General features: G+C 45.2%; 2 protein-coding genes across 3 annotated transcripts in view; both read right to left on the bottom strand.

Annotated features, from left to right (window-relative positions):
• Window positions 1-1,972, bottom strand: part of stt3a (STT3 oligosaccharyltransferase complex catalytic subunit A) — a 73,486-nt gene extending 71,514 nt beyond the window's left edge. Inside the window, exon 1 of the mRNA XM_078198854.1 lies at window positions 1,707-1,972. The gene's annotated coding sequence lies outside the window, so the exon portion shown is untranslated. The remainder of the gene's footprint in view (window positions 1-1,706) is intronic.
• A 1,674-nt stretch (window positions 1,973-3,646) lies between these two features.
• ei24 (EI24 autophagy associated transmembrane protein) overlaps window positions 3,647-22,708 on the bottom strand; it is a 51,065-nt gene continuing 32,003 nt past the window's right edge. Inside the window, exons 9-12 of one of the 2 annotated variants that reach the window (XR_013495582.1) lie at window positions 18,188-18,299; window positions 15,315-15,389; window positions 13,506-13,750; window positions 3,647-3,756 (exon numbers count right to left, since the gene is read on the bottom strand). Coding sequence is in view for 1 of the 2 variants with exons in the window: in XM_078198855.1 (XP_078054981.1) it covers window positions 13,588-13,750; window positions 15,315-15,389; window positions 18,188-18,299 (350 nt within the window). In the remaining variant the exon portion in view is untranslated. Of the gene's footprint in view, window positions 3,757-11,150; window positions 13,751-15,314; window positions 15,390-18,187; window positions 18,300-22,708 lie in introns of those variants that run through there. The other variant, XM_078198855.1, reaches the window with a different exon arrangement.

Raw genomic sequence — 22,708 nt, 5'->3', positions numbered from 1 at the left:
GAGAGAGCGCGGGGCAAAGGGGGAGAGAGAGAGCGCGGGCAATGGGAGAGAGAGAGGAGCGGGCCAATGGGAGAGAGAGAGCGGGCAATGGGGAGAGAGAGAGCGGACAATGGGAGAGAGAGCGGGCAATGGGAGAGAGAGAGCGGGCAATGGGAGAGAGAGAGCGGGCAATGGGAGAGAGAGAGCGGGCAATGGGAGAGAGAGAGCGGGCAATGGGAGAGAGAGAGCGGGCAATGGGAGAGAGAGAGCGGGCAATGGGAGAGAGAGAGAGCGGGCAATGGGAGAGAGAGAGAGCGGGCAAAGGGGAGAGAGAGAGCAATGGGAGAGAGAGCGAGCGAGAGAGCGGGCAAAGGGAGAGAGAGAGCGGGCAAAGGGAGAGAGAGAGCGGGCAAAGGGAGAGAGAGAGGCGGGCAAAGGGAGAGAGAGAGAGCGGGCAAAGGGAGAGAGAGAGAGAGAGCGGGCAAAGGGAGAGAGAGAGAGCGGGCAAAGGGAGAGAGAGAGAGCGGGCAAAGGGAGAGAGAGAGAGCGGGCAAAGGGAGAGAGAGAGAGCGGGCAAAGGGAGAGAGAGGAGAGCGGGCAAAGGGAGAGAGAGAGAGCGGGCAAAGGGAGAGAGAGAGAGCGGGCAAAGGGAGAGAGAGAGAGCGGGCAAAGGGAGAGAGAGAGAGCGGGCAAAGGGAGAGAGAGAGAGCGGGCAAAGGGAGAGAGAGAGAGCGGGCAAAGGGAGAGAGAGAGCGGGCAAGGAGAGAGAGGAGCGGGCAAAGGGAGAGAGAGAGAGCGGGCAAAGCGAGAGAGAGAGCGGGCAAATTGAGAGTGAGAGAGAGCAAAGGGAGAGAGAGAGAGCGGGCAAAGGGAGGGAGAGAGAGCAAAGGGAGAGAGAGAGAGAGAGCAAAGGGAGAGAGAGAGAGCGGGCAAAGGGAGAGAGAGAGAGCAAAGGGAGAGAGAGGGAGAGGGCAAAGGGAGACAGAGCGAGAGGGCAAAGGGAGACAGAGCGAGAGGGCAAAGGGAGATAGAGGGAGAGAGAGAGTGGGCAATGGGGAAGAGAGAGAGAGAGCGGGGAGAGAGAGAGAGAGCGAGAGAGAGGGCAAAGGGAGAGAGAGAGGGCAAAGGGAGAGGGAGGGAGAGAGAGAGCGGGTAATGGGAGAGAGGAGAGAGAGCGGGGAGAGAGAGAGAGCAAAGGGAGAGAGAGAGAGGGCAAAGGGAGGGAGAGGCAAAGGGAGGGAGAGGGCAAAGGGAGGAGAAGGGCAAAAGGGAGGGAGAGAGAGGGCAAAGGGAGGGAGAGAGAGGGCAAAGGGAGAGAGAGAGAGGGCAAAGGGAGGGAGAGAGAGGGCAAAGGGAGAGAGAGAGCGGGCAAAGGGAGGGAGAGAGAGGGCAAAGGGAGGGAGAGAGGGCAAAGGGAGGGAGAGAGAGGGCAAAGGGAGGAGAGAGAGAGGGCAAAGGGAGGGAGAGAGAGGGCAAAGGGAGAGAGAGAGAGGGCAAAGGGAGAGAGAGAGAGGGCAAAGGGAGGGAGAGAGCGGGCAAAGGGAGGGAGAGAGCGGGCAAAGGGAGGGAGAGAGCGGGCAAAGGGAGGGAGAGAGAGCGGGCAAAGGGAGGGAGAGAGCGGGCAAAGGGAGAGAGAGAGCGGGCAAAGGGGGAGAGAGAGCGGGTGGGGGTTTGAGAGAGTCCCCGGGGCCCCTCTCCCGTGGGCCCCGGGCCCATCGCCGCTTTACCTGAGGGGACGCCGCTCACTCCATCCGAAGCCCAGCTCCGAGCGCACGCCGGCGAAACCTAACCTGCTGCCCGGAAGCCGCCTCCCTCCAGCCACTGGAAGGGGAGCTGGCCGCATCCCCCGCCGCTGATTGGCCCGCCCTGCTGTCAGTCAGCGGGCCCGCCGCTTCCGCTAGCAAGCTGGGTTGAGAGCGCAGAGAGGACGTGTCATTCCCGCAGGAGCGCGCTCCGCCCCTGCGCGCGCCCCCGACCCACACCGAGGAGCCGCAGAGGCGCCAAGAGTGGCCCACCCACCCTATCCGCCAGCGCTGCCTCATGGGATACAGGAGGGTCGGCGCAAGGGCACCTGTCAATCAAAGCCTCAGCTGTGGTCCCACAGGTTGCAACAGTGACTGGGGCCAGACTGGGAAGGTCAATAGGAATAGTGAGGGTTCCCAAACCTCCAGGATTAGCCTGGACTCTCCAGGAATTGAAGATGAATCTTCAGAACACTGCTGTGTGAAACTCTGAAGAAAAATGATCAGGCTGTTTTAAAAAAAAGTCATTTTCTTTGACCAGTTCTCTTCATCAGAAAACTATTGAAAATTGGATGGGGAAAAGGCCGTAAAATCCCAACCGACATCTCATAGAAATCATAGAAACCCTACAGTGCAGAAGGAGGCCATTCGGCCCATCGAGTCTGCACCGACCACAATCCCACCCAGGCCCCACCCCCACATACCTTACCCACTAATCCCTCTAACCTACACATCCCAGGACTCTAAGGGGCAATTTTTTTTAACCTCGCCAATCAACCTAACCCGCACATCTTTGGACTGTGGGAGGAAACCGGAGCACCCGGAGGAAACCCACGCAGACACGAGGAGAATGTGCAAACTCCACACAGACAGTGACCCAAGCCGGGAATCGAACCCGGGACCCTGGAGCTGTGAAGCAGCAGTGCTCACCACTGTGCTACCGTGCCGCCCCAAGAACATCTCCAATGTTATAAACCCACTACGGTTTGAAGGTTTTTTTTAGCGTCACAAGTGGGCTTACATTAACACTGCAATGAAGTTACTGTGAAAATCCACCAGTCGCCACACTCCAGCGCCTGTTCGGGTACACCAAGGGAGAATTTAACATAGCCAATGCACCTAACCAGCAAGCTTTCACCCAACGTTTTGTGAATCTGTGGAATTCCCTGCCCAGTGAAGCAGTTGAAGCTACCTCAGTGTTGAATGTTTTTTAAAAATCTAATGTTAATACAGTACGGAAGGAGACCATTCGGCCTATTGAGTCTACACTGACCACAATCCCACCCAGGCCCTATCCCCATAACCCCATTAATTTACCTTAGCTAGTCCCCTGACACTAAGTGACAATTTAGCATGGCCAATCCACCTAATCCACACCTCTTTGGATTGTGGGAGGAAACTGGAGGAAACCCACACAGACACGGGGAGAATGTGCAAACTCCACACAGACAGTGACCCAAGCCGAGAATTGAACCCGGGTCCCTGTTGCTATGAGGCAGCAGCACTAACCACTGTGCCGCCCCACTAACTAGTTGGACCTCAGGTCCTAGCTCTCCAATTCCCACAGGAACTCTTGGACTATTTTCTCATCTCTCCATTTACCCATTATTCTTACATTAAATAGTGAGCAGAACTGAAAGATAAATGCAAATCTTTTCTTTCAAACTCACTGAAAATCTCCATGGTCCCAGATTCAAGGACCTGCCCAAATTTTCCCAACACCATTCATATAATGCTTTCATCGCTCAACTAAGTCTACCAGACTCTGGGAACCGTCCCTCAGGGTGCTATTAGTTTGTGAAACTTTACCCCAGTTCTGTCAGACCCCTCCCTCAGTCTTTCAGAGCTATTCCAAGATCGATCCCTGGAGGTAAATACTTCACACCCTGTTCTACGAAATTACCCAGAGTATTGCCATCACTTACCATATTGCTGTGTATGTCACCCTTCATCGCTCCTTTGCTTACTCCCTCCCGTTTATTCATGCGACTGATTATTCAGTCAGATAAAAGCAAAATACTGCGGATGCTGGAATCTGAAACAAAAACAGAAAATGCTGGAAAAATAGAAGTGAAAAATGATGATAAAATGGATGAATGAGATTAAATAAAATGAAATAAAATAAATGGAGATGGGGTGAAGGTGGAGGGGAGAGTTCATCCTCTGAACTCAATGTTCAGTCCAGAAGGCTGTAAAATGCCCAATCGGAAGAAGAGTTGCTGTTCCTCCAGTTTGTGTTGGGGTTCACTAGAACATTGCAACAGGCCAAGGATGGACATGTGGACAGGAGAGCAGGGTGGTGTGTTGAAGTGGCAAGCGACAGGAAGGTCTGAGTCCTGCTTGCGGATGGACCGAAGGTGTTCAGCAAAGCGAGCGCTCACCCAGTCTATGTTTGGTCTCTCCGATGTAGAGTAGACCACATTGGGAGCAGCGAATGCAATAGGCCAGATTGAAGGAGGTGCACGTGAAGCGCTGCTTCACCTGAAAGGGGTTGTTAGAACCTGGAATGATGAGCAAGGAGATGGGAAAGGGGCAGCTCTTACACCTTCTATGATTGCACGGGAAGGTGCCGTGGGCAGGGGGTGAGGTGTTGGGCATGACGGAGTAGTAGACCAGGGTGTCCTGGAGGAAACAGTCTCTGCGGAATGCTGAAGCCGGGGTGAGGGGAAGATGTGATGGGTAGTGGCATCATGCAGGAGTTGGCGGAGGATGATCCTTTGAATGTGGAGACTGGTGGGGTGAAAAGTGAGGACAAGGGGGACCCTATCCTGGTTCTGGGGGCGGGGGGGGGAGGAGGGGGTGAGAGCAATGGCCTGTGGGATGGGTTGATTGCAGTTGAGAGCCCTGTCAACCACAGAGGGTGGAAAACCACGATTGAGGAAGAAGGAAGACATATCGGCAGCGCTATTTTGGAAAGTGGTGTCATCTGAACAGATGCGGCGGAGGCAAATGGGATGGAGTCCTTACAGGATGTGGGGTGTGGAGAGCTGTGGTCAAGGTAGTTGTGGGAGTCGCTGGGCTTGTAATAGATACTAGTAGACAGTTTATCACCAGAAATGGAGACAGAGAGGTCAAGGAAGGGAAGAGAAGTGTCAGAGATGGACCATGTGAAGGTGATAGAGGGGTGGAAATTATTTTGTTGGGAACGCACCTATTGTTTATAACACTTGTATTCTAGATGTCACGAATAGGTCACGAGAGATCCATTAACAGATCTAAAAAACTACAAGAGCTGGAACTGGGCAACAAAATTTTTTTTGGCAGCTGAGAACGATAGGTGAAGCTTTCCAGTGGGAATTGAGTGCTGACAAAGGATCAGTCCTGAATTGTTGAAAACTAGGAGCAAAAAACAGAAAATACTGAAAAACCTCAACAGGTCTGACAGCATGTGGAGAGAACAGAGCTAACATTTTGAGTCTGGATGATCCTTTAGATTTGAAACATTCGCTCTGTTCTCTCTCCGTAGATGCTACCAGATCTGCTGAGATTTTCCAGCATTTTCTGTTTGTTTTAGACTCCAGCATTCACAGTAATTTGCTTTCATGTTAAACTAGGTGACTTGACTCTTAAATGCTGATGGATCTGTTGCAATCCCAAAATGTCATGCCAGTGCAATTTAGAAAATTTTAAGACAGTGATTTCCAGTCAGTGTTTTGTTCAAAATTGTTGTCTTCACGTGGTTTGCCTTTGATCAAATCTGTGTTTACACTCACATTTCAATAAGGCCAATTGGGGAGTGTGTTTTTCACAGTGCAGGTGTAAGTTTTAATCTGAGTGTAGTTTAATTGAATTATTGGAGTAAATGCAAGTTTCACTATCGTGCCTAGCACCACTTAATGCTATTTTATATTTATTGGTGTCACAAGTAGGCTTACATTAACACTGCAATGAAGTAACTGAAAATCCCCTAATCGCGCCACACCGGCACCTGTTCGGGTATACTGAGGGAGAATTTAGCACGGCCAATGCACTGAACCAGCACGTCTTTCGGACTGTGGGAGGAAACCAGAGGAAACCCATGCAGACATGGGGAGAATGTGCAGACTCCGCACAGTGACCCAAGCCAGGAATCGAACCTGGTACTGCGGTTCAGCTTCTGGATCGAGTTGGACAAACATTCTCGTTCCTCAGTGCCTCATTCAGAAAATGTCACCCCAACTTGTACAAGTGCTTTTATTTTCATGTTTAGTGGTGTATACACTGACAAATATCAAATACATTTTGAGCTCCATTTTTTTTTGTCGTCCTCAGTCTTATGACAAGGGCTGAGGACCAAGTCCTTGTTACAAAAAGCATACAACGTGTCAAACACGACTTTTAAAATTACTTTGTACAAGTTCACAAAACATAGCACGTTAAGTAAGACCTTGTTCCTTCTTAAAAAGTGTAAGTTGAACAGCTCAAGCTTGCTGCAGTTTGAAAACAACATGCTTTATATGAAATCTGAAAATGCACATTACAATAAAGTTGAATATTGTCCTTCATATAAAGGATTAAAAGCAGCTTGATTTGAAACCTCAGGACGTTGTCCTTCAGCACCCTCTAACTATGAAATAATATTTTACATCCCTTTTTTTTTGGTTATAGGAAGTGCTGTACCATTTAGAATAATTGGAGAAGAGGGTGGTCCCCTGGATAATCAGTGAGTTAATACTGCATGTGGTGCGATAGACTCGGACCAACCAGGGAGGTCCCAGCCACAGCCCGAGCTGTGTTGAGTTAGCTGATCTCAGCCTGAGCAAAAGTTGGAGCACAATGGGTTAATGTTCAGTGATCCTTGCTGCATATGAAGAATGTTGGGATCAGCCTTAGAGGTGACGCCCCCACACTTAACCATCCTACTAAGCCTACACTGGAGAATAGCCTCTTGGGGCCACCCCTGCCTGACGTAACCTTCGGGGTGGGAAAGGACAAGATGAAGAAATAGCCTTTAAGTCTACCTCAAAGTTATGATGCGAAGATGCCAGAGTTGGGCTGGGGTGGGTACAGTAAGAAGTCTCACAAGACCAGATGAAGGACTCACCTGAAGGAGCAGCGCTCTGAAAGCTCGTGCTACCAAATAAACCTGTTGGACTTTAACCTGGTGTTGTGAGACTTCTTACTGTGCCCATCTCAAAGTAACTCAGTTGCTCGAAGATTTCACCAGTCAGTGAGGCAACATTTTCAGTTATCAAGGCAGTCACAATCTGCCTTCGATTCACACTGGTATAAATATAATGGTACATCACATGGCAGAGAATGCCCAAGAAGCTCTGTGGACGGTATCTGCAAGGATGAAAAAGAATCTTGTCATCTAAATAGGGTTTTGCACATTGGAGCCCTGTGAGCTTAGTGTCACATTACACCGGAGAATACTGTCAGTGCTGCTGTCAGGAAAGTGGAAACCAAATCCTAGATTTGACTGAACAGGAAATGGCTAGTCAGTCCAGCACAAGTGAGCACGTGCAAGCAGGGGAAACTGTTTGCATCCTTCCTGCATCTCCTGGTGAATTGCCCGAAAAGCTGCAATGAATAGAGTTATGTCTATAGGCTGCATTCTCCTAACCTGAATTCATAGTTGGGGCAGGTAGCTTCATGGACTGAACCATGCCTCACAGCGGGGGAAGCTCCATGGATGAGAGTTAAAGCATACATTTTAAAAAGCAGTGAAAAAGGGCCAGAGAGATATTGATAACCCATTAATCGCTGAAGCCTCACAGACGCAGGTTAACAATTCACTTACACCACAATATTCAGACTACACAAGTCACACAAAATATATTTGAAATACAAGAGTACAAACACGAGCTATGTGCAATTTACAATGGTAAGGACGGTTTTCTGTGAGGCAGACAACACACAGACTGGGACTAACTCAAATCAAAAGCAGCATTCACTGTCAATGCTCTGTTCTTTATAACACTGGAGCAATACATACGACCATTTGATATAACCTTGCGCCCTGGTGAGTTCCCTGTACGGTATAATGATGCTAATGCTGCTATGATTTCTGTGGTATGAATTTTTTATCATAAAAGAACAGTCTTCCAGCAGAGGCAAGTGCCTTCCATCTAGACTAGGAGACTTGGATCTGATAGCATTTAAGAGTTCTTCAGCCTGTAATCGGTTCAAACTGTATTAAGTGCAGGCAAATCTCACCATTCTGAATTTTAAAAAGTTCCAGTGAACCTTTTCTCTGTGATCATGCAATGAGTTGAGTTAATGAGTTTGGAGATTATAGAATCATAGAATCCCTGCAGTGCAGGAGGCCATTCGGCCCATTGAGTCTGCACCGACCACAATCCCACCCAGACCCTATCCCCATAACCGTACTTATTTACCCTACTCACTCCCTGACACTAAGGGGCAATTCAGCATGGCCAACCTAATCTGCACATCTTTGGAGTGTGGGAGGAAACCGGAGCACCCGGAGGAATCCCACGCAGACACGGGGAGAATGTGCAAACTCCACACAGACAGTGACCCAAGCTGGGAATTGAACCCGGGTGTGATCAGCAGTGCTAACCACTGTGTCACCATGCCACCCTCGGTTATTGTAGATGGGGAGAGGGTGTTGGGAGTGAGATATATGGTAAGTTTTAAATTCAATATCAGTGAACCATGTCACAGCATAACAAGGGCATCCAGAGCTTCTTTTAAAATGAATTTTAGTGTTTAATTAAATAGTTAACTACCTTGTTTTTTTTTAAACCCAGAAGAACCCAAACAAAATTGGGTAAAAGAAATGTGAAGCATCATTGAGCACATCCCATATTGGGAAGTTCCTGAATAAATTTCTCCCCTGCTGAGGTAATTAATTATAAATTATATATATATTTATTTATTTTAATTTTGAAGTATCTTTTCTATAATTTTATTCTATATTTTAAATTTAACAGTCAGATACAGGATTTCACCTTTTCTTTTTTTTATTGAAATGAACCTTAAATGTTCTATTCGGTGTGTTATTGTTTTAAATCTAAAGGCAGGAACTTTGCAGATTAATTCGAGTTGGTGCGAACTAATTTCCTGCCTTCTGGGCAGGAATTGATGTAATCTAGTGTAGACAGCCTGGAAAGAGCAGATTGCAAAGTTGGTTTAATTTGTACGCAGTAGGGTTTATGCAATGTTTGGCATGATGCACGGACTGAGGGAGGGGAAGAGAATCCCCAGGGTCAATATCTGTTCAGTGCTGAATCATCAGGTGACAACGGCAACTCTACAACTGGTCTCAGCAGAGTTAGGAGTTGGAGGGGGCGATGTGGTAAAATCAGCAGGGGCGGACTTTCCTGTTGCTATCCACGATTCCTGCTTGCAGCAGCAGACATCAGAATAACAGCTTCATCCAGGTAGCATTCGGAGGAATTTTATGCCCTAACCAACATGATGGCTGGCACAGACACGACGGGCTGAAGGGTCTCTTTTTGTGCTGTAAAACTCTATGACTCTAACATGCAAATAGTAGGACTGAGCTGAGTTTGAGCTTAGTGTGCTGGCTGTGCTAGGCGCAGTGCCAGCTACTTGTTTTGCTCTTTTCTTATCATGTTGCTCCAGAAATTATAAATTTCTTTCTGAACAGCTCATTAATTTATCATGGCACACTCCATTAACAGTGAAAGTCCATCACTAATAGCTTAAATGGCATCACATCTGTCTTTATTAGATAGTGGCCCTGGCAAGAACGCCCACAAACCCTGCCTTGTTTATTGCTCCCGACTGTAAATTAAAATTCCTTAGATGCACCTCACTCCTTAAATTACAGAGCTTTCAAATGCAGACAAAGGGGTTAACTTCAGCCTGCGTGCTTCTTACGGATACCTTTCCAAGAGTATTATCGACTGAACAGAGCTTCAGGCTACATCTTTTCAATGTAAATAACTCGACGCAAGCAACAGCTTGACAGCATTAAAACCCATTGAAACAACCTGTAATTTTAATTCTTGGGTGAACGTAGATGCTTTCTGCCAACCCACCCATTGCTGATCGTACTGGTGAACCAAAACCAGTCTGCTGCTGGGGCACCACCGGTAATCAAAAGACATACTAACCACAACCAGTCTTCTTTTGGATTAGATTTCCTTTGTTACAGAAATTAATATAGAATAACGAGGGCTGCTGAAGAATGAGTTGCAGGCTGGAATCTAAGTGAGCAACTCCGATAGCTTACATATAGAATAAAATCTGGGGGGCTGAATTAGAGGGAGAATTTATTGAAGAGGTTTCTAGCGAAGTCCCGTTGTGTTGGCTGAGAAGGAAAAAAAATCTGAGGAAAATGAGAGACAGACAGAAATGCTGGGGATGTGTGGGATAGGGAGGAAGTGGGTGGGGGGGGGGGGGGGCGGGTAAAAGAGAGAGAGAGCGAAGGAGAGAGAGTGTGTGATAATTAGAATGCAAACAAAGGGGCCCTTGTTTTTATGCCTGGCTTGGAAAAGTGTAGCCCTTTACTGTCCCCCTACAACTTAGACACTAAACAGGTCAATCCTACACCGTGCACTTTCAAAAGGGAGGATATACCCCTTTCTCAGGCAAGATCAAGCGATTCTAAAATGGAAATGGCAAATTCTGCAGAACATTATCAATTAGTTCACTTCAACATCTCATAGGCTGTGAATCCTCAAAACAAAGAATCATACAAGATCCTGTAAATACTTTCTGGATATTGCAAAAATTCCTGGATGGTCAGCATGCTGTTAGTAGGTGTGTAGAATCTGTGTCATCTTCATGTCCTTCAGCAGAGGAGCTAGTTCTATATATTCAGGGTTAAGAAGTCTTGCCAAGATCCACTTCCAATGCTGACTAATCAGTGTGGTGCAACACTAAGGCTCAAATCAGCGCAGTGCAAAATAATTGTTGGTAAGTAATGCACAATAGTGTACGTCATCCTGGTGTTGGCTATTCTGGTTTCTCTTTGAGAGGTCTGGAGGCTTTTAAAAACTTGTTTTACAGAAGTAATTTCTTGCCTATATAGACATTGATGTTACAGACACATGGTAACTCGAGTCCTACTGAATATTAATTGAGAACAAGCACCATCTGGTATCTCAGATGGACAAAAAGACAAATCTCTCCGACACAAACACATTGGTTTCCCCTTTTTTGGTGCTTGTGCTAAAGGCAGAATTGCTTGCTGCTTGTGGTATTGGTGCAAGAGGAAGAAACTCGGCGCCTCATCATGTGCTGACTACACTTGTGAACTAAAACCAGTCTGTTACCGCTAATCACACACACTTGAAGCACAACAGGTCAGTTGGAAAGGTATCATTATTCCCCACATTTGTTGGTCACAGGGAGGAACTGCCTAAAGGAGGGTACAGTAGGCTAGCTCACAGGAGTTTGGCGAACCTAGAGAAAGGTGCTGAATATTGTAGATCATAAAACCAGTCATTTTATATCCGCACAAAGTAGTTGATGAGTTTAAAAAGGCAAATGCATTAAACATATTCAAAGATTGGAGCATTTTAAACAACTTTAATCAACTGGTTGAAATTAGGTGAAACTCTTTCAGTATACCACAAGACCTTGGGTTATTTGCCTCAGACAGTTGATTGAACTGGTCCTGGTCACCAAAAACATGATAACACTGCAGCCCCAAAAGCAGCTGAGAGAGAGAAAGGCCATGCGGCTCATCAAGGGATGGAATTAGGCGTAAAAAACTTGGAGAAACGTGGCCTTTTCAGCCTAGAAAGAAGTGGATTTGACCAGTGATCTTAATAAAAAGTATATAGGAAAGCGCAGAGATCTGGCACACACTTTCAAACCAAAAAAAAGTAGCAGTAGGACAAGGCAGTATAGGTACAAAGGCAAACTTAGGACTTGTTTCAAAAATTTCGGATAAAGTTACAGAATGAGTTTAAGGATAGGACAGTGAAGATGAAAAGCCTGGAATGGTTTTTATGGTGTGACAGGGGCTTATAGGCTCTTTCTCGATGGGGGCAAATGACTTTTATTTGTAAACGTCTTGTGATCTCAGTACCCAGGATGAGGAGTTAGACGCTATTTGTGGACCTGTACCTCATCAAGGTGTAATGGGGTTTTGGGGAGATGAGACAAGGGCAGAAAATGATGAAAAGAGCAACAGAATAATGAATACATCGATTCAGAGATGTGTGGGAAGCAGAGGGAGAGGGGGAATTTGTGCTTGAATCAAAGCACCCAAAACCCATTTCACAATGGACTTTACGCAGTCAGTGGGAATAGAATAGTGCAACCACTAACCCACGCCACCCCCCCCCCCCCCCGCCCTCTTCCATCCACACATATTCAACCTCAAATCCTCAAGGTGAAAGGAAAATAGTCTACTCCAATGTATGTCATTATAGAATTTCTAACTGTTCCTTACTAATTGATACAGAAACTGCCAAGATTGAGCAGCATGTTTTTAAATGTCCTTTTCTGTTCTTTCTTCTATTTCTGGAGGCCATCTGCATTCTCCCACTCCCCTAGTAATGGAATTCTTCACAGGAGCAAGCAACAATTAATTCTCTCTCCTCTCCTCACATCCTCTTCCCCCAGTGCTCCCAGTTGTACACAGAACTCTATGCTCAGATCTGTTGGAACGCAACACATTTGCAGTGGACCTGATAGCTAACTCGTTCTGTGTGGCTCTGTTTTCATTACAGTAGCAACTTGCAGCACAATTCCAAGAGTCTGATATAACTTGAGATCGAGCCAAAGGAAAAGTAATGTCAACAATGAAATGAAGGTCAACTAAGAATGTCACGGAGTGGCCTGGTTCAAGCATCAGCAATGTTGGGGTGGAAGAGCAGGGGGCACTGAACAGCAACAAGTTCAGTAAATATGTTAGCAAACATCCAGAAGTAAAGAACTGAAACAAACCACAAAGTTTGGATAGCACCAACGCATGATCTTACCAAATGGATGATAGATCAGAGGATGAGCAGCTGTGACCATTTGTCTTTCAGTCATCCTGCCCATTCACAATTTGCTCCAACAGTATTCACACCACTCAATGTTACTTAACTTACTTTTGTTCAGCCAGAGTGTCGGACAGTTTGAGATTTAGCCACATACCTAAACGTTAGTGGTATCAACACTGTCAATTCAGCCCCAAAGTACTTCCCTGACTGAAACACCTCGGGCTTGGGGGGGCAGTTTAGACAGAGCACAATTTCCATCGGAGAATCGCTTCATCTGTCAGTCTCTAAGGAACAAGATTTTGTAAACTCCACTGCAGTACTCCATCCCTCCTCTTCGAAAAGAATCACTGAACTTTCAAACAAATCAGGCTTCTTCATTAACTTGATGGGATCACAAATACACTTACCATAATTATTACTGGTTTAATATTGAACCAGAGCACAAGTTACCGTTTTCATTATGAAATCCCTGATGGTTATCTGGACTGAGACTAATACTGACACAAGCACGGTTACATTTGAACAACCTCACACACCATTCCTCTCATTCTGGCCCCCCGCCCCCCCCAAAGTAAAACAACAAAAAGGAACGCACAATGTTTTGTAAGTCACATACTTGGCACAAATGTGTACAAAAAGTAACATTCAGGCACAAGTCAGCTAATATTTCAGCTGTGAATTCTCTCTCACTCGCACATATTCTATAAAATGCTTTGTACTTAAAAGTGTACCACTTTAGAATCAGACGGAAGTTCAAGTCTTCTACTTCCCAGCTCGGTAACACGTGGGTGAATTCTACACAGGCTCAGAGAAGAGGAGGAGTGGACAGGTGGATGGCAGGTCTGGAGTACCAGGTACAATCCACATTCACAACAAAGACACAAGCGAATTGTGGCTACTCATCGACAAAGCCTCCAGTAGAACCAACCTGCCTTCTTGGGCAATGAATTTTTGAGTGTGCCATGTGCCAAAGGGAGCGGGCAGGGGGTGGTTCTGCCCTCAACCGGAATTTACTGCTGCGTCGTTGGTCTGTGTTTGGCAGGGGACGGATGAGGAGATGGCAGATGCTCAGCTGACCCTGTTACTGTCATGGCAGACTGGATACGAACCGTCTTGTGAAAGAGTTTATTGCTGAGCATGATCACGAAGGAGAAGAGATGTAGCTGGAAATGACTGGAAGAGAAGGAGAAAGTAAAATGTTTACAGTCTTATCTGTGTATTTGTCACTTGCCTTAGTTGCATTTTTACACAACCATTTTTTAAAACCCATTCCTCTTGCCTGGAGACTTCCAACTGTGAAAGTTTGTTTTATTGCCGTTCAATTGATTAAAATTCCTGCTGTGGTGTGCAGAAATCCTGATTAACAAGGCTTTTGAGTATTATTCTGCAATGTTTAAGATGTTGTACAATTCTCTTGTTTTAAGATATTGAAGTAATTCTTAGTTGCATTAAAAATGTTTTAAGACGTGAACATTTTTATATTTTAAGATTTTGCATTGTATTCACCCTGTTGTAAGGTGTATAAAATATAGGCAAATAAATGTGGTTCTGCAACGCACGAGCCTTGAATTTTGTTGTTGCGTGTTTTATTAAAGTTCCTACTGTATCATAATTTTCCAGGCTGTTGCGAGTGGTGACAATTTAGCAGGTCAGCTCAGACTTAAATTCACTTCTAAATTTTTAATCTTGTTTCCTTCCTGCACTATTAGGGGGTTATGTGCCCCTTGCTGGGATTAACCAGTTAATCTATAGGTATCCACTCGCCAAGGGGAAGGAAAGTTTGCTGGCAGCTGCAATGTGCAGTCACTGACTGCTGTAATGGTGGGCTGTGCTGCAGGGAGACTGGAGCTGTTCACAATGGGGTTTGGGTGGGGACAAGAAACAGAAACATGGAAAACCCACTGTGCTGGGCCATCCTGTCCGAATGATGGACATGTGAATCATAAGCAGTAGTAACTTCGGATGAAGTTGCCAATCCACTAACTTATATTAAGCATCAATGAGTAGTTTTGAGATCTGGGCTTTTGGAAGTGGGTTGGGACTGTTCAAACGCAATTCATGCAGCGTCCTTACAGCTGAGAAAGTGTAGAGACCTTCATCAGCCAGGGCTGGATTCGATACCTTAGAGTTGAAATCACAACATTGAAGTTGCTGCACTCAGTCTCTTCACACTGCGGCACAGTAGCACAGTGGTTAGCACTGCTGCCTCACAGCACCAGGGACCTGGGTTCGATTTCCGGCTTGGGTCTGTCCGCACTGTCTGTGCGGAGTCTGCACGTTCTCCCCGTGACTGTGTGCATTTCCTCCGGGTACTCCGGTTTCCTCCCACAGTCTGAAAGACGTGCTGGTTAGGGTGCATTGGCCATGCTAAATTCTCCCTCAGTGTACCCAAATAGGCGCCGGAGTGTGGCGACTAGGGGATTTTCACAGTAACTTTATTGCAGTGTTAATGTAAGCCTACTTGTGACACTAATAACTAAACTTTAAACTTTTACACTTGTATAGTTGGGAAATATCACCCATCCTGGGAGATGTCACGGACAAAACTTGGTCTCCCATTCACAATGCTGCATAATAACCTCATTTCCACCTGGTGCAAGGTGCTATGATACTAATCTGTGTGATGGCACCATCAAACCTCTACCCATCCACCCCCACCACTCTCCAAACACAATTCATGACCACATTTGAGTTTTTTTATTAGCAGTATGAGAGATTGGAATCAAAGTGTACTCACAACGATCTCATCGGGGTCTTTGCTTCATTTGCACTTATTATAAATAGAGGAAAGAGAATGGAAAACAAACAGCCACTGTAAAACACAAAAGGTGACATTCTTTGTTACAGAGTGATATTATTCGTATCCTGCCCCAGACAGTACACTTCCACTACTGGAAGTATACCAGCAGCACGTTTTATGTTAGGTTTGGGTCTTTGGATTCATTGCTAAAACCCAAGGGTTTTAGTGTTTTTTGACACGACTTTAAACTAAAATTGGTCAATTTTCCATGCCAGGTACAAATGCTTCACTCTTTCTGTAACTCTCTCTCTGCTCACTGGTGCATCTTCACATCTTTATTTCCCTTTCTCTTTTTCATTGTCTGTCCCCTCCCTCTATCTATCCAATTTTCACACACTTTGCTACAACGAGAGTTCTGGTCACCGCGTTTTGGGAAGCAACTGAGGGTCCTTGAGAGGGCGTTGAGGGGATTGATCAGAATGGTTCCAGGGATGAAGGAATTTAGTTACACAGTTAGGTTAGAGAAACTGGGATTGTTCTCCTGGGGGCAAAGGAAATTGAAGGGAGATTTGATTGAGGTGTATGAGAATATGAGACGTTGAGATAAAGTAGACAAAGAAAACATCTTCCTATTAGCTGGTGGTACAAGAACTTGGGGATACAGTTTTAAATAAGAGATGTAGGAAGATTTCTTAAAAAATCATTAATGGGATGAGGGCATCAGTGGCTGCCAGTAATATTTGCCTATCCCTAATTGTCCTTGAACTGAGTGGCTTGCTAGGCCATTTCAGAGAGTATCTAAAAGTCAATCGAAAGGCATAAGAATTTTTGATGAAGACGGATTGAGATGGTCATGGGGAAGGGGGTATGAACGATGTTAGAAAGGTGAAAGTTGGAGAGCTTTTTTTCTTAAATAGAGAGGACATGGGTTTGCACATGGAGTCACATGTAGGCCAGACCAGGTAAGGGTGGCAGATTTCCATCCCTAAAGGGACATTAGTGAACCAGATGGGATTTTAATGACAATCGACAATGGTTTTATGGTCATCAGTAGATTCTTAATTCCAGATATTTTATTGAATCTAAATTTCATCATTTGCTGTTGTGTCATTTGAACCTGGATCCCCAAAGCATGACCATAGGGTACGAGGAAGATTTTTTTTTTTTTACACAATGCATGTTACTGAGCTGGAACTCGCTGCCCTAGAGGGTGCAGAAAGTAGAGATGCTCAATCATTTAAAAAATAAATTGGGTGAAATTGAGGAATAAATTTGCAGGGCTATGGGGATAGAGTAGAGGAATGAGACTGAGTGGATTTCTCGACAGACAGCCAACACAGACTCAAGGGGTCGGATGTATTTCTTCTGCAATGCAACGACTCTCTAACTGTTCCTCATGGTCATTTAGTGTATCTTTTGGGTTTCTTTCTTTTTTGCTCTCGGGCTTATGAATGTGAGACTAACACACTTCATAGAATTCCTACAGTGCAAAAGGAGGCCATGCGGCCCATCATTCCTGCGTATTTGCAACAGCCAGCAATTGGCAAGGAAGGTGCATAAGATTGTATTGTCAAATAGATAGGGTGATCATCGACAATTATGTAGAGATTTAAAAACAAAGATCATAGAATCCCTATAGTGCAGAAGGCGGCCATTCGGCCCATCGAGTCTGCAGCGACTACAAACCCACCCAGGCCCCATTCCCTTAACTCCACAAATTTACCCTGCTAACACAGCTGACACTAGGGTCAATTTAGAATGGCCAATCAACCCAACCCGCACATCTTTGGACTGATGAGCAAAAAGATTAGCTTTTTTTTTAGAATTGGTGACTGGGAACTGATGTAGATCATGAGGTGGAGATGCCGGCGTTGGACTGCGGTGAACACAGTAAGAAGTCTCACAACACCAGGTTAAAGTCCAACAGGTTTATTTGGTTGCTACCAAATAAACTTTAACCTGGTGTTGTGAGACTTCTTACTGTAGATCATGAGGACAGGGACTTTGGAAAAGAGGGTGGAAGATGCTGCAGCAGTTTGCAAGGGCAGAAGATCCAGGATGTTTATTTGAGGAGCAGGTGATGACAATGGTTTTGGAAGGAAGGGAATGCCATATTATTACAGAACCGTAGAATTTTATAGCACAGGCGGCTATTCTGCCCTAGATCAGAACAGGTTTCCCTCACCTCTGGCTCTGTTATCAATCATTTTCAATCTTTGTCCCCTGGTTACACACCCTCTTCCCAATGGAAATGGTTTATCCTGATTTATTCTATCAAACCTTTCATAACTTGAGACACTATTAAATCACATTCTCTGCTCGAAGGAGAACAATCCCAGCATCACCAACTTTTCCACATAACTTGTCACTGATCATAGAATCCTTACAGTGCAGGAGACCATTCGACCCATCGAGTTTGCATTGACTCGACAGGACATTCCACCCAGGCCCTTTCCTGTAACCTCACGTATTTACCCCACTATTCCCCCTAACCTACACATCTTGGGACTGTGGGAGGAAACTGGAGCACCTGGAGGAAACCCACATAGACACAGGCAAACTCCACACAGACAGTAACCCAAGGCCAGAATTGAACCCAGATCCCGGGTACGGTGAGGCAGTAGTGCTAACCACTGTGCCACCCTGATGCTATTCAAGTACATCTTCCCTGCATCCCCTCTCCACATCCTCCTTAAGTGTGGTGTCCAGGATTGGGAACAACATTTCAGTTGGGGTCTAACCAATGATTTGTAAAAGTTCAGCATAACTTTCTTGCCTTTATACTGCGCCTCTATAAAGTCAAGGAGCCTGTAGTTTTTATTTAAAACAGCCTTTAAGTTATTGTGAGACTTGTGCTGCATAGTACGTACCTGATCACATACGAAGATGGCAGAGCAGTGAGGATAGCCAAAGGCAATCCAAAACCAAAATAATAAGGCCAATTCCTTTCGATGTTGGACAAGCGCTGATGCATTTCCACTCCTGTACATAGAAAAAAGAGCAAAGTTAATAATGTGAATGTAGGGCAGCTTTTAATCATCAGATGGTGCTGTACAATTCAATTAGGGCGCTTGTAAAATATAACACCAATCTAATCACTGTTGCAAGCTATCTAAGTATAAGTTGGCAATGGAGTTTTGTGTGACACAGGTTTTCACCCTTGAGTGCTGACAGGTACATCTGACATGTGCTGCACCTGTGAGACATGAGTGCCAAATCGCCCTCACCCAGGTACCTTGCTGGCACAGGTCCATTGACTGGGCCTCATGCTGGGTGGGTGAGGCCATAGAGTCACAGACGTTTACAGCATGGAAACAGGCCTTTCGACCCAACTTGTCCATGCCGCCCTTTTTTTTAAACCCCTAAGGTAATCCCTATTGTCTGCATTTGGCCCATATCCCTTTATACCCATCGTACCCATCTAACTATCTAAATGCTTTTTAAAAGACAAAATTGTACCTTCCTCTACTACTACCTCTGGCAGCTTGTTCCAGACACTCACCACCCTCTGTGTGAAAAAATTGCCCCTCTGGACACTTCTATATCTCTCCCCTCTCACCTTAAACCTATGCCCTCTAGTTTTAGACTCCCCTACCTTTGGGAAAAGATATTGACTATCTAGCTGATCTGTGCCCCTCATTATTTTATAGATCTCTATAATATCATCCCTCAGTCTTCTACGCTCCAGAGAAAAAAGTCCCAGTCTATCCAGCCTCTCCTTATAACTCAAACCATTAAGTCCCGGTAGCATCCTAGTAAATCTTTTCTGCACTCTTTCTATTTAATAATATCCTTTCTATAATAGGGTGACCAGAACTGTACACAGTATTCCAAGTGTGGCCGTACCAATGTCTTGTACAACTTCAACAAGACGTTCCAACTCCTGTATTCAATGTTCTGACCAATGAAACCAAGCATGCCGAATGCCTTCTTTGCCACTCTGTCCATCTGTGACTCCACTTTCAAGGAGCCATGAACATGTACCCCTAGATCTCTTTGTTCTGTAACTCTCCCCAGTGCCCTACCATTGAACCAGGGCAGGACTTACTCAGTCAATCTACCAAAATGCATCACCTCACATTTATCTAAATTAAACGCCATCTGCCATTCGTCAGCCCACTGGCCCAATTGATCAAGATCCCGTTGCAATTGGAGATATCTTTCTTCACTGTCCACTATGCCACCAATCTTGGTGTCATCTGCAAACTTACTAATCATGCCTCCTATATTCCCACCCAAATCATTAATATAAATGACAAATAACAGTGGACCCAGCACTGATCCCTGAAGCACATCACTGGTCACAGGCCTCCAGTTTGAAAAACAACCCTCTACAACCACCCCCTGGCTTGTCAAGAAGCCAATTTTGTATCCATTTAGATACCTCAAGCTGGATCCCGAGAGATTTAACCTTATGCAACAACCTACCATGCGGTACCTTGTCAAAGGCCTTGCTAAAGTTCATGTAGACAACAATCTCGTGTCCCCTTTTTGCCCTCCTGATTTCTCTCTTAACTCTACTCCTACACTCCCTATACTCTTCAAGGGATTCACTTGGTCCCAGCTGCCTATGCATGTCATGTGCCTCCTTCTTCTTCTTGACCAGGGCCAAGGTGGTAATAGGGCAAGCGTGCAGCAATGTTCCTGATCACCAGGCCTTGTAACTGTGGCTTAACAGTAATGGGGTTACAGATCAAAGTTGAAGCTGGAACCTCAAAAGGCACTTGCATGCCTGTTTTGATCTTCTCAGTACTATGAACCAAGGTAAACACTCTGTTCTGCAGAGGGTTCATAGAAACTAGAAGCAGGAATAGGCCATTCGGCCCTTTGAGCCTGCTCCGCCATTCATTTTGATCAAGGCTGATCATCAAATTCCACATCATTATCCCCCTCTTCCCCTTGAGCCCCAAGAGCTACATTTAATTTCTTGAAATCAGACAACGTTTTGGTCTCAACGACATTCTGTGGCAGTGAATTCCGCACATTCACCACTCTCTGGGTGAAGACATTTCTCCATTTCTCAGTCCTAAAAGGTTTACCCCTTATCCTCAAACTATGATCCCTAGTTCTGGACTCCCCCACCATTGGGAACATGGGTTCCAGCACAAGCCTCAGTGCTCTTCTATTTGAGATTCCCCATAAGTCCATACAGAGGAGGAGAAGCAGGGGACTAGGAATGCCTCTTTGACTGGGCCTGCACCAATTTGGGGAACACCTTTAATTCCCAGAGCAGCATTGGGAGGGTGGGAACCTCACACAATGCGACTCCAGCTTGTTTCTCTTTGGTCTACCTGGGGAGTGAGCATTTCTCAGATGTTAATGAGAGAAAAATCTCCTGTCTGAAGTTTCAATGCATGCTTTGAATAATTTTCATATTTCTCAAGTAGATTGTTTGTTTTAAATGGTGAGGCAACAACCCTTTTTAAACCTCCAGCTGGATAGGACAAGCTGGTGAATAAGAAATAAAAACGTGAACAGAACTGTGTTAGCCATGGTTCAGGGGTAAGCACTCTCACCTGACTCTGTCAATCCCACCTCAGAGATGAGGAGATTATGCTGACCCACCAGTTTAGCCCTGAGGGAGTGCTGCATTCCTGGAGGGACCACCTTTCAGTTAGGACATGAAGGTGAGACCCCAATTGCCCTCTCAAGTGGATCTTATGGCATTATTTGAGGAAGAGCAGGTTTTTCAATGCCTATTCCATAAACCAGATGCCACACCCTGTCTAAGGCAAACATGTGAAAGCAAGAAGCCATGCAAACGTGAACTGTCATCTCCAGTGGAGGCAATGGAAACTGATCAACATCTCAGCAGGAATTAAATCCTGTAAATTATTTCCTATGTTCATGGATTTTGGCCTTCCAGGAATATACAAAGACCACGAGAAAAAGCCAGTGCCAAAACTTGGTTGGTCTGGACTAGTGCTGGGTGTGTCAGAGTATATGACACCCAAACAAAAAGCCAGCAGAGACCCCCTCCTCTGGAACATAAAAATAAATGCCTCGCTGTCTCTGAACGCTGGAGCAAGCCAAGTCAGCCATGGCTGAAAAGGAAGCAGGACAACTTTTCAGCTAAACTACAGACCAAGAATCTCAAAACCAACAACTCAACTAAAGTCAGTGCTACTGGAAACGTGAATCTCAAACGGCTGTAACGTTGTACCATCTGCTCCTCATGGACAAGTCAAATTCAGATTCATGTATCTTTTTTTAAAAAAAACTTACCTTTGGACTTGCTTCTCATTTCTAATCTTTTCAAATGCATGTACATGTGTTTCATTATATTCCTCTCGGTTAGTAGCTAATAAACTCGCTCTTCCATTAACTCAAGAAAGCCTAGTCAACTTGCCTCCATTTTTAAAAATACAAATATATTGAGACTGAGGAAAGGTATCTGAATGGGAAGGGATCTTTTTGAAGTAATCTTGTTGAGACCAGCCAAAGGAGTTGAAGAAAGAAAGGGAGCCTGTTCATCCCTCCTCATCCGGAGGCATAACAATTAGGGGGCACAGCATCCGGAATTTATCAAATTGGGGCTCTTGCTGAGATAGTTCCCACAGAGGGGAAATTTGAGGACCTCACCTGGGGATCAGTTGTAACATAACTTCCTGAACTCCAGGAACACTATCTCATGGTTTAATCTTTTGTGAGGCACCTTACCAAATGCATTTTGGATATCCAAGTTTTTACATTTCAGTTGGAGAGATTATTTAGTGTGATTTATTCCTCAAAAACCTCTTCATAAATTTGATTAAATATGAAGTATGTTTCATCAAAGCATGTTGGTTTTATCTGATCATACATTATTTCTTAAGCGCATTGTTAAGACTTCCTTAGTAATAAATTCCAGTATTTATCCAAAGACTGATGGGTTTTCTTTTTGATGTTGATATAAGTGTTGCTAAGTTTTTTCCTGCATTGCTTCGGGACATAGAGACTTGAAGCAAAGGTTAGCGGCACTTGAGTGAATGAAACTGACGAGACAGAAGGAGAAACAGCCATTCTGAGGTGTAAAGCCAAACAGATTTTCTATGACCCGAAATGTGGACATTACAAAATCCGCCACTTCATCTGCTGTTTGATTACATCTTTTTATAATAAAAGAATTAATGCATATTCTAACTTCACTGAGAACTGTAAACTTCACTGGGACTGTAAAGCAAAACACAATAAATAGTCGCTACAACTAAGAAAATCTGCACTATTTGTTCCAGACATTTTTCAAAATGCCTTCACATACGGCCAAGCATTTATTCCCCCGCCCTGGAGGATGCATTTCAGTGTTGACAGTTCTTGGTTGTAGTGCACGGGCTGCTTTCGCCAAAGTGCTGCAGGTTTCAGTCATGTGGGGTGAGCGCAATGAATGCAACACGGTTCCAGGGAGAGGAATG

The sequence above is a fragment of the Mustelus asterias genome, chromosome 27 (genome assembly GCF_964213995.1).
Source record: "Mustelus asterias chromosome 27, sMusAst1.hap1.1, whole genome shotgun sequence".
NCBI classification, from domain to species: domain Eukaryota; kingdom Metazoa; phylum Chordata; class Chondrichthyes; order Carcharhiniformes; family Triakidae; genus Mustelus; species Mustelus asterias.
This window is presented reverse-complemented; position numbering and strand designations above follow the sequence as displayed.